The 12,622-nt window shown below is 40.1% G+C and overlaps 1 protein-coding gene across 1 annotated transcript in view; it reads right to left on the bottom strand.

Annotated features, from left to right (window-relative positions):
* The window catches only part of LOC131225505 (uncharacterized), a 50,497-nt gene that overhangs the window by 25,933 nt on the left and 11,942 nt on the right, over positions 1-12,622 (bottom strand). Inside the window, exon 10 of the mRNA XM_058221042.1 lies at positions 9,152-9,267. Coding sequence (XP_058077025.1) covers positions 9,152-9,267 — 116 coding nt within the window. The remainder of the gene's footprint in view (positions 1-9,151; positions 9,268-12,622) is intronic.

Consider the following 12,622-nt stretch of genomic DNA (forward strand, 5'->3'; position numbering starts at 1 on the left):
ACGGCCGTTACGGACCCGTAACGGCTGTGACGGGCCCTAAAAACAAAAAAAACAAAAAACAAAAAAAAAAAACTCACCTTTTTTTCGTTTCTTTTCTTCTTCTTCTTCTCTTTCTTCTTCTTCTTCTTCTTCTTCTTCTTCTTCTTCTTCTCGAGCGGCTGCGCCCGGCTGCGGCTGCGGCTGCAACTGCTTCTTCCTCTTCTTCTTCTTCTTCTTCCTCTCTCTCTCTCTCTCACTCTCTCTCTCTCAATCTCTTCTCTCCCCCTTTCCCTCTTTTTTTCTTTTCTCTTCTTTCCCTCTTTTTTCTTTTCGTTCCTCTCTCTCCCCATTTTTTTTTTAATACTGCTGTAGGTACGTGTCACGCAAAGATGAGCGCTGACATTCCTCGAGCTCCGAGTTGTACGAACGGTTCAAAGGAGATCAAAGTTATATGGGCTCCACAGTGATGTATTTATTACATCTACACCGTTCGTCTATTTTCAGAGATCATTTTAGAGCACCACCCAAAAAATGACTTATATCCAGAGATCATCTGGACCACACCAAAAATAGCAACAAAGATAATGATTTTCACGTTAAATAATTCGTACGCGCACAGTAACGTTTATTTTCCATCCAATGTGATCAGACCCGAGTGGGCCCACTATGATGTATATTTTCTATCCATATCGTCCATCCATTTTGTCACATCATTTTAGGTCAGGATTCAAAAAATTAGTAATATCCAAATCTTAAGTGGACCACACCATAGGAAAAAATGATTATAGAATGCTCACTGTTAAAATTTTCTTAAAGTCCACTGTAATGTTTATTTTCAATCTAACCTATTAATTTGGTCACATTGACGTGGATGAAGGGAAAACACACATGTTAGCTTGATCTAAAACTTTTCTAGCCCCCAATAAAATTTTAACAATGAACATTTAATTATTGTTGTTTTTTATGGTGCAATCCACCTGAGCTTTGGATGTGCCTCATTTTTGGGCTCATGCCCTAAAATTATTTGGCAAAATGAATGGACGTTATGGATATAACACATTCATCACGGGTGGGGTCCAAAAAACTTTGACACATGTGTTGCACTTTACATCTGAGTCCCTCCTAATTCAAGCCTTAAAAAATTGTACACGAGACATATATTAACTTAAAATTTGACAATTAAATTATGGACTGTAATTGCTAACTCACAATGCCAAAATCAAATTACTTAAATAGTTTTAATTATTAATTTGTGAGTTTTTATTTTTTAAAATAGGGCCTTTTGATTTTGATTTTTTATTTTTTATGATTCACTATCCAATAAATGTCCACCAATTTAGAAGTGGGATAATGACAATAAATGACATGAATTTGAGGCTGATTTGGAGAATAGATTGGTCCTCCAAATCAGCCCCAAATTGGTAACGCCATCTGCCTGAATTTAATTTCATTTTTTTTTAAAGAACTATTGGGAGAAATAATATCAAGTTGTTAAGTATATAAATTACATATTTTAAAAAAATTAAATATATGAATTTTGTAGTCAAATTCAAGTTACCTGGTTAAAAAATTAATCAGACAGTCCGATACAACTTCTCACCAAAGAGTGGACTGTTACACCACCATAAACATGTTCCAATTTATAAATGAATGCATATTTGGAATGCTTAGAATATTCCGGATTTAATCAATGTTTTTTCATATTTTTTTGGCAAAAAAAAAATTTGCGCCGTTACGGGCCGTTACGCCTCCGTATCGCCGTTACGCCCCCGTATCCATATCGGTTTCGGAGGGCACCGTTACGCCAACCGATATCGATACGGGACACCTTGCTCAGGCTTTATTAATTCTCATTGAAACTAGAGTGGCTTTTAGTTTTCTCAAGTCTCGAATTAATATAGGAAAGTTCTATTGAGTCTATAAAAGGGGAAGTCCATGGCATTATAAACCATTTCAGATTTGAGATTGAATGAAAAGTTTGTTAATGTTGAGACTCCATTAAATTCTTCTAGGTAAGACTCCTAGAAAACCTTAGTGAGACTCCAAGGCATATCCTCCTCTTTTACTTCATTTTTTTTTCTCTATACCCCAAATCTTAACTCTCATGAGTTAGTATCCAGACCTTCAATCCTTCATTCCACCCTTCCTTTACCACCTCCAGCAACCCCTCTTCAACTATGACAGTCCTCTTTGGTTGCACATCAGTGGTGGGTGTTCAGTCCTCCTGTTAAGAGGTCTATCCAACATCAGTAAGCATCTCTCAAAATGGCCTGAAGCACAAACCTTGGCACTTAACATACGTGAGATTTGCACCTCACATCGTGAGACATATGCATATTGTACACTTTATGCCTTCTTTTATGAGGCTTACACATTTCAATTTTTTTAAAGGTCATAAATATTGTAGAAAGAGTTTCCTCTAGAGTTACTTCTACCTTTGTCACTCTACCACCATGAAGGTAAGTAGATAAGGACTTGGATAAAGCATATTTGGACGTACTTTAAAACCTGATTAGAGAGTTCTCCCAATTTCTTCTACTTCCTGTATGTAGGAGAGGAATGAGCCCAATAGATTACCATTCAAAAAGAACAAAAGAAAAGCAGAAGAAAGCCCAATAGAATATTTATCCTTGAAGCTAAATTCCGTATTTAGTCAGACATTACAAACAATCTTCAACTTGAACTCTTGGTCCCCTTTGCACATGGCCAAACCAAGTCTACTTTCCCTCACATTATTACCTATTGATGCTACTCCTAAGTTCCCTCGATAGCGTTCATTTCTAATTCTATCCTTCCTCATCTTGCCACTCATCCATCACAACATCCTCATTTCAGCTACTCTAGTCCTTTGAAAATGATGTTCCTTCACTGCAACATTTTATCCCATAAAGCATGGTTAGTCTTATAGCTTTCCTATAAAATCTCCCCTTCAATTTTTTTATTTTTTATGAATGGAATTTTTTTATTGCTGGCACCAGAAAGCACAAAAGAAAAGACCAAGAACAACCAAAAAACAACACAGAAATAAAAGTAACTTAAGCGCCATGCTGCACAAAAATACAACCTACTCCAGCCCTAAAACGGAAGAAAAGATAGACTAGATTCCTACAACGGACTCCATAAATGATAACTCCCTTGCCTCAGCCCCAGCTTTTGACAAACTATCCGCTTTATCATTAGCAGATCTCAGCATACAAGTATAATGGATTGAGAAAGAGCTTCCGTAATATCAGCAATCTCCTCTAGCTCATTCACAAACCTCCACAGCATGCTGTGGGACCTCAGTCAATTGATACCAACTTTGAATCCCCTTCTACAATGCTGTGAGAGAAGTGATGTGATGCCACTAACCTCTCCAACCCTGAAAGACAGCCACCACTTCCGTCACATTTGGATCACAAATGCCAACTGGGTTAGAAATTTTCAGCAAGATGCTCCCCATGCAATCAGAAACAACCACAGCAATCCCCGTTGGACCAGGGTTTCCAAGGGTCTTTCCATCAAAGTTGAGCTCAAGGGTACCAGAAAGGGGAGGACACCTGCCCTGAGATTGATCCAGCACTCTTTACCACTACACAGTATCTCACTTGTGATGACAAGAATGCCTCACAATACTGCAAGCACTGTCCACTGCAGAACTCCAATCTATAGCTAAGTTGATAATTCTGCTAGTAATCGACCCCAACGAACTTGATTTGCCTTGGCACATTCTGTTGTTTCTTTCCTTCCATGTGAACCAAAGAGTAGCTTGTACAGACTTTCTACAACAGTCTTCCCACGTGGCTCCATGCACCACTCCACCAGTTGGCACAGAAGTCCCAATCAATCTCAGGATCACCAATTACAAACCAAACTTGGAGCCAGTAATGCTCCATATTCTACAGGAAATTAAACAGTGAAGCAAAAGATTGTGATGAATTTTCCTTTAATGATGGCACATAACACATCTATTGGCTAGCATGAATCCCTTCTCTGCAGCTTGTCAACTGTCAGAATCTTGTTGAGGCAAGCCTCCCAACAGAATACACAAAGCCTCAGAGAGGGTTTGTTAGACCAAACAAAAGAAGTCCATTCCACTTTGGACTACTGCCCAATTCTCAAAAAGCTTGATATGCAGAACTGACAGAGAAGATACCGAACGGCTCTCTACTCCCCACTCTATGGTCAGCAGATGACCTTCGAGAAATGTCAACCTTTCTCCAGGGTCCAGAGCAGCGAGATTGCCTCCTCTATTTCATCTTCCCACAAATCTCTTTGAAAAAGGAATCCAGACTGACTTCCCTCTTCCCCAATGTAAAAATTGAGCAACAACATCTTTGCATGTCAACAATTAGAAGAGCTGATGGAATTGAGCACTGTGGGGAGTGTTTGAATACCAAACATCATTCCGAAAACTCACCCTGGTGCTTTCTCCGGCCCTGCATCTAATAAACTGCGTAAATGAATCATAAATCTTCGATAACAATCTCCAAATGAAGGAACCTGTCAATTGATGGCCAAATGTCCACCCATTGCTCACAACCCTGTGAGAAGAATTCTGTGCAGCGAAGGAGTAAAACTGTTCCTTATTCTCCACCATCATTCCATTAAAAGAGCTGTGTTAAATTGTCTAATTGATGGGATTCGCCGGCCTCACTTGCTTTTAGGTCAACATACATCCGACCATGCCATAAGATGAAACCTCCCTTCAGTTTGATTGATATGAGGCAATCACATAACACTCTAGAGGCAAATATACGCTTCATCCACCCAGCTCTAATTCTATGAGAAACATCCATCTCAAACTCTCTGCTCTGATGAATGATTGCCCTAAGATACCAAAAATGGTCATTTTGGAGAATTTCTTGGTTAATGATCTGAACTAATTCCTCATATTGACTCTTATTGTTACTAAAATTGCACTCCATATACACTATTTTGTATGACTGATTTAAAAACCTTTCAATTCTAAAGCATCCCATTTACTCCCCACCCCAGTCCCATCAATCAAAACTATTTTATTAGCAAACAATACACACCATGGGAGCTCTTCTTATAAATAGCTCATTAACTCATTAATAATAGAATACTATCCTGTTCTTTTGTAATATTTTGAGTTCTAAATGTATTTTAGCTAAAAAAGGGCGACGAGAACATGTGGTTCTTTCACAGCATGGCTTCGGCAAGAGCTCTTATGAATCGCTGATGGAGAAATGTCGACCTTTCTCCAGGGTCCAAAGCAGCGAGATTGCCTCCTCTATTTCATCTTCCCGCAAATCTCTTCTGAGAAAGGAATCCAAACTGACTTCCCTCTTCTCCGCCATAAAAATTGAGCAACAGCACCATCTTTGCATGTCGACAATCAGAAGAGCTGATGCAATTGAGCACTGTGGGGAGTGTTTGAATACCAAACATCATTCTGAAAACTCACCCTGGTGCTTTCTCTGGTCCTGCATCTAATAAACTGCGTAAATGAATCATAAATCTTCGATAACAATCTCCAAATGAAGGAACCTGTCAATTGATGGCCAAATGTCCACCCATTGCTCACAACCCTGCAAGAAGAATTCTGTGCGGCGAAGGAGCACAACTGTTCCCTATTCTCCAGCATCATTCCATTAAAAGAGCTGTGTTAAATTCTCCAATTGACGGGATTCGCAGGCCTCAATTGCTTTTAGGTCAACATACATCCGACCATGCCATAAGATGAAATCTCCCTTCAGTTTGATTGATATGAGGCAATCACATAACACTCTAGAAGCAAATCTATGCTTTCTCCACCCAGCTCTAATTCTATAAGAAACATCCATCTCAAACTCTCTGCTCTGATGAATGATTGCCCTAAGATACCAGAAATGGTCATTTTGGTGAATTTCTTGGATGATGATCTTAATCAATTCCTCATTTTGACTCATATTGCTACTAAAATTGCATTCCATATACTCTATTTTGTATGACTGATTTAAAAACCTTTCAATTCTAAAGCATCCCATTTACTCCCCACCTCAGTCCCATCAATCAAAACTATTTTATCAGTAAACAACACACACCATGGGACCTCTTCCTATAAATGCCTCATTGACTCATTAATAATAGAATACTATCTTGTTCTTTTGTAATATTTTGAGTTCTAAATGTATTTTAGCTGAAAGAGGGCGACAAGAACATATGATTCTTTCACAGCATAGCTTCGGCAAAAGCTAGAAATAACATAATCGGCTTCTTGATTGTTGATGGTTCTAGGATTGAGAAGAAAGACAAGTTGTGCGAGGCAATTGTCAGGTACTATCAGAAGCTCCTGTCAAGTGACCAATGGGCCCGGCTGAGGCTAGATTATCTACGTTTTGATAATTTATCATAAGATTCATTTGCGTCTTTGGAGAGCCCAGTTGCTAAACCAGAAATCAAAGCTTTTGTGGATAGTCTGGGTCGCGATAAGGCCCCTGGGCCTAACGGATTTCTTCTCGCCTTTTTTCAAATTTTTTGGAACACTGAAAGCAGATGTGGTCGACTTTGTTAAGGATTTTCTTGCAAAAGGCAGGCTTTCTCCCGAGTTAGGAGTCTCTTTTATTGCTATTATTCCTAAAGTAAGAGCTGAAGGCTTGAAAGACTTTAGGCCTATCAGTCTCATCAAGAGCCCATATAAAATTTTGGCCAAAGTTCTTGCCTCCAGATTTAGAGTGCTAGGAAGCATCATTTCCCCCAACCAGGGGACCTTTGTGTGAGGACATCGAATTTTGGACTCAACCCTTATAGCCCATGGGTGCATCGACTCCCATCTTCATGACACGAAGGTTGGGATTGTCTACAAGCTTGACATGGAGAAGGCTTATGACCATGTCGCGTGGGATGTCCTGGACTACATGCTAGCAAGGTTGGGTTGTAGAGAAAAATGGAGGTAGTGGATGTTGGCATGCATTAGCTCCCCTGTTATCTCGATGTTAGTGAACGAATCTCCGAAAGGCCTTTTCAAACCTCTAGGGGTCTTAGACAAGTGACCGCTCTCCCCTTGCTTATTTCTAGTTGATGCAGAGGCCTTCAGTCAGTTGCTAACAAAAGGGCAAGAAATTGATCTTACTAGCGGTTTGAGGGTGTCTAAGTTGGGCGATCGAGTATTGCACCTCCGGTTGTTGACGACACTATAATCTTCTATGAAGTGGGCCATAGTTGATAATTTGAAGAAGGTCGTTATTTGTTTCAAAGCAGCCTCTGGCTTGAAGATCAACTCGGGCAAGAGGTAGATGTTGGGTATCCATCTTTCCAAAGCCAAAACTACAAAGTTGGCATCCTCGTTCAGATGCAAAGTTGGCTCGTTCCCCCACATCCTATTAGGGGTTTGCCGCTATGCATTCGAAAACTGGCCAAGCAGCTATAGGATAAGGTGATTGAGAGAATTGAAAGGAAATTATCTTCTTGGAAGAGTTGCTATCTCTCTTTAGGTGGTCATCTTATGCTCATCAAGACTGTCTTCTCCAATATGCCCATTTATTTTATGTCACTTTCCAAGTGCCCTACTTTGGTGTGTGAGAAACTGGACAAACTTCGTAGAGACTTCCTTTGGAGGGGATCTGATGAAGGGTACAAGTTCCACCTTCTCAAGTGGAAAGAGGTTTGCAAGCCAATGGTCCAGGGTGGTTCGAGAGTGCAGGATGTATGCGGTATGAATGACACCCTTCTAGGTAAGTGGTTATGGCGTTTTGGTACTAAGGTTGGAAGCTTTTGGCGTGAGTTAGTGGTAAGCAAGTATGGCCTTCGGGAAAGGGGTTGGGAGACTAAGAAGCCATCTCTCTATCGGGCCTCTCACATTTAGAAGTGTATTGCGGCTTTCTGCTTAGTGTTCCTACGAGGTATTCCTTACTCTTTAGGGGACGGCTCCAAGATTCGTTTTGGGGAGGATACCTGGTGCAAATATACTCCTATGAGATAAGATTCCCCTAGCCTCGCTCTTTTTGCTCTGTCTCTTGACTCATGCGTAAGGGAATGCTTCTCTAGAAGTGGGCCTTCCTTCTCTTAGGCCCCTCCTTGTAGAAGGAATCCCTTTGATGCGGAGATGGATGATTATCTCCCTCTTAGCCACTTACAGCATGTTGTTCCAATGGGGGACCAAGACTCTATGGTTTGGAGTGCACACAGCTCAAGTTGATTTTCTATTAAATCTCTATGCAAGCTGATCCGCGCCTCAAGGGGAGATGTTGCAACTCAAAGGGAGAACACATATCACTTCTAGTCCTATGGAGCCCCTCCCAAGGTGGCAAGCAGCATTCACATGGCTCGTGGGAAGGAAGCAGGTCTTAACTCCTAACTATAGACAATGTCCAAAAGAGATCATTGTCTATTCCGAACATGTGTTGCTTATGCATGCAAGATTTGGAGACCGTTGATCATTTGTTTATCTCATGCCCTTTTTACTCCAATGTGTGGGAGAATCTCCTTGTTGTCTATGAGGTGTCATGGGTCATGTTCGGATGTATTAGGGCCCTTCTATGGGCTTGGCACGAGATGGAGGGAAGACTAATCAAGTTGTATGGTGTCTCTCCCTGCCGACTGTGTGGTGGGCTATTTGGGAGGAGAGAAATAGGAGAACATTTCGAAACGTCTCTAGATCAATTAAAGTAGTGGAGCTCGTCCAAGCGGCTATTTCGGAGGGGGTTGTCTTTCAATACCATTCTTCTTTTTGGATTGTCGTTTGTGGTGGTCTTAGGGGTTTTGATGTTTCCTTTTTCTTTTGTATTCTTTTCATGCCTCGCCGTTGTGAGTAGGCGTTTCTAATGAAATTTCCTTTACCCCTCAAAGTGGGTTTTCTTTCGACAATCGTTTGTTGCGGTCTTAGGGTTTTGATATTTCCCTTTTTCTTTTGTATTCTTTTCCTGCATCGCGGTTGCGGGTAGGGATATCTAATGAAATTTCCTTTACCCCTCAAAATAAAATAAATGTACAAGTCATATGTCTTTTAACATCTCTTCAAGTCTCACTGAAAAAAATCCATCATTTTCCTAAAGTTTCCCTCAAGATGTAATACTTTACGCAATATATGTGATATTTTCCAAAATGTCCCACGATATTTCATGTTCTTGAAGGTGTAATACCATGTGCAATATCAACACATACACGAGATGTAGAATTGTTAGAGAGAGAGAGAGAGATCAAAACAAGCCCAAACCACTTTGTCCATCTAAGTCCACATTAAACATACCTGAAATTTCTGGGCAATTGTAACATGACGATGCTCAACGGACAAGTTCATTGAAGGAGGTGAAACATCAAAAACCGTATTCTCACCCTTGTAGTACGGTAGAAGCTCATACATGCCTGCATACAAAACACCTCAAGTGAATACCACGAGAATAAAACATAAGGAAATCTCTTCAGATGAATAAATACATCCCATGCATTCCAATGTACCGTCCAAGAGTAAAAGCAATGCACAAACCCAACTGACTATGATTTATTAGTCAACATGTAGATGTACTATTGAAATGTAAATCACAATCTTCGTAGTGTTGTCCCATCTATTCTCATTTGAAGATTATGTCCCATTGATGAGGACATCTGAGCACCATACTAGAGGAGGCAGGATGAGTCAGTCTCCTTATGGCTAGACGGCCATTACACGAGGCCTACTTGGCCCAATTCACATTCCTAGCCACGTTGAAGACCCCACATGCATGTTCATGCATCTTCGAAGACCCCATACTGGGAAGATGAACGTGGGCTACATATAGGAGCTTGATGGACGCATCAGACCGTTGGATTGGGTGGACACGATGATTGGACCGTTGGATCATCATTATCGGGCATCTTGATCGTGGACTTCCATGGGCCACGAAATAGTTTAGTTGTTTAGATTATTTACATGCTTCGTTATTTCTGGTATAGCTTATATTTGTGCTGACATTAGGGAGTTATGAACAACTTTAAATTTATTAAGCATCTTTATGCTGAGAATCTTATCTGAGAGCGTCTTTTTGTAAAAGGTCTTTTCTGAGACTATAAAAGAGAAAGATTGGTGTGTGAAGCCCTAATGCCATTATTTTGAAGAAAAAAAAAAAAGCTGTGTTTTCTCGTCTTCATGTGATTTGAAGAATACTTCATGTGATTTGGAGCTTGGGTGTGGTGTGATTCCATTCCCCATTCAATGGAGGTGCGAGGCTTCCATCTATCATCTTCATTCTCTCTTCCTTTCTATCTAAAAGAGGTATTTTCCTAAAAACTTAATCTCACTTCTTCCCTTCCTATCCAAAACCATCCAAATCATTTTTTTTCTTCAACTTTTCATTATCCTACTTTAACCCCAACCATTGAAGACCAAAAAATCCTAGCCAACGACCCACACATGTGAGCCCCTAAGCTGACCGTATGGTAAACCGCTCAATCCTTTGATTCCCCCTTGCTTCCCCCATCAAAAGGAAATTGGATTGCGTACTGAGTTACTCAGTACGCTCTTACATACTGAGTAAACTTTGTCGGGCCCACCGAGAATGCATGTAGTTTATCCACGTCGTCCATTTATTTTTTCAGATCATTTTAGGGGTCCAACAAAAAATTGATGCATATACAAAGCTCAAGTGGAGCATACCACAGGAAAAGGTGGAAGTATTGATTTCCACCGTTGAAAACTTTCTAAGGCCCCCAGTGATGTTTATTTGTCATCCAACCTGTTTGTAAGATCAGACATACATGGATGAAGGGAAAAAACAAATATCAGCTTGATCTAAAACTTCGGTTGCACCCAAGAATTTTTCAATGGTAGATGTTCAATTCACACTGTTTTCAGTGGTGTGGTCTAATTGAGATTTGTATATACTCCATTTTTGGTATAAAGCCCTAAAATTATGTGGCAAAACAGATGAACCGAGTGGATACAATGCATAAATGATAGTGGGGCCCACAGAGTTTACTCAGTACGCTTAGCGTACTAAGTTACTCAGTACGCAATCCGTTTCCCATCAAAATCCTTTGATTCCCCATTTATAACCCTACCATAAATCCTAGATCCCCAATTTCCCATTTCTCCCAATTTTTAAAAATCCTAATTCCAAAATTCCCAATTCCCATGAACCATAATTTTTCAAATTTCAAATTTTCCCTTTCCTAACACTAATCATAAAACCTACAAATCTGTCCCTTGAATGTGGAACATGTCTATGCTAAATCAGAAGTTCAATCCTTTCATTGAGTCTAGTTTTAATTGATTTATGTGATTTCTTAACATGCGGGAATGTGATTTAAGTTAAATCAGATTTTATTTCCTGTTGTTTACTCTTAATTACTTAAGGTTAGCATCTTTTGTTAATTGAATTACTTTATGGACTCTTTCATAATCTCCACGTTACATGTTAGCATTAAATCATGTGTTCTACATCACCCATTTATTTGAGGGCGGCTTTAGGAGTGCAGTTTTGCTAGTCATAAAAAAATTCTTAAATTGATGAATATATTCTTGAATTATCTTACCTAACTAATTACATTTGTCTAATATCCCTGATTTCTCTACATAAAGAAGCTTTGGTTAAGGTTCAATGTTGAGCGCAGAGTTAGAATGTAATTTAAGCAGGCATCTAGGACCTTCACAATAAGGAATCCCCAAACATTTTGTTTGAGTGCCTAGTAAGTTATTTGATCCAGTTAATTAACCAAGGTGGTTGTTTGTGCAAATTGATATATAACAATGCCAGTGAACTGGGACATGCCAAAGCTTGGTAATCTGCAATTTGATCACATAGAGGACGGCGCGGTTTGGTCGGCACATCTGTTGAGAGGAGGTAAAGGCGTCAATTTCAGATTATGAGGTGTCAGGGGCCAATGGGAATCCAATTGCTTTCTTTTAACCTATAAGTATTTTGGGAGGATGTGAAAGGGATGTTTTTGAGTTTATATATGAATTCTATGAAAAAGGGAAAGCTCTCTAAAGATGTTGAAACGTTGTTTGTTACATTGGAGTAGGTGCGACCCTAGATTTTTCACAAACACCATGGTGGCCCCCACCTAGCTTTCGACAAGTGGAGTAGGTGCGACCTTAGCCTCACCAAACACGTGCGACCGTAACAGTGGGGCCCACCTTGATGCATGTATTGTATATCCCCGCCGTCCAGCCTTTTGATAAGGTCATGAAGGCCCGGATGAAGAGAAAAACAAATATCAGCTTGATCCAAAATTTTGTGGCTCTCAAGAAGTTTTTAATGGTCAAACACCATTGTTTCCTGTGTTTTGGTCGAACTGATATTTGGATCTGCTTAATGTTTCAGTCCATATCCCAAAATGATTTGGAAAAATGGATGGACAGGGCAGAGATACAATACATACATCAAGTTGGGCCCCACGATATCAGCTTGATCCAGGGTAGCAACATGTTCAGTGAGACCGGGATCGAACCTAATCCACTCCCCCTCCCTACTAGATGCGGATTGCGTATTGACATTGTTAGTAACACCCTCGCTATTGGACAGTTTTCTATGGGCCCTTATGATAATGTATGTGTTTTATCCACGCCATCCATCCATTAACTTAGGCAGATTCAGATCTCAGGTCGACCACGCCACAAGAAAACAGTGGTAATTGAACGCTCACCATTGAAAACTTCCTAGGGCCCACCGTAAAGTTTATTTGTCATCCAACCTATTGATTAAGGTCAAGTGGGACATGGATGAAGGGAAAACACAAATAT

This window comes from Magnolia sinica, chromosome 14 (genome assembly GCF_029962835.1).
Source record: "Magnolia sinica isolate HGM2019 chromosome 14, MsV1, whole genome shotgun sequence".
In the NCBI taxonomy this organism is placed as follows: Eukaryota; Viridiplantae; Streptophyta; class Magnoliopsida; order Magnoliales; family Magnoliaceae; genus Magnolia; species Magnolia sinica.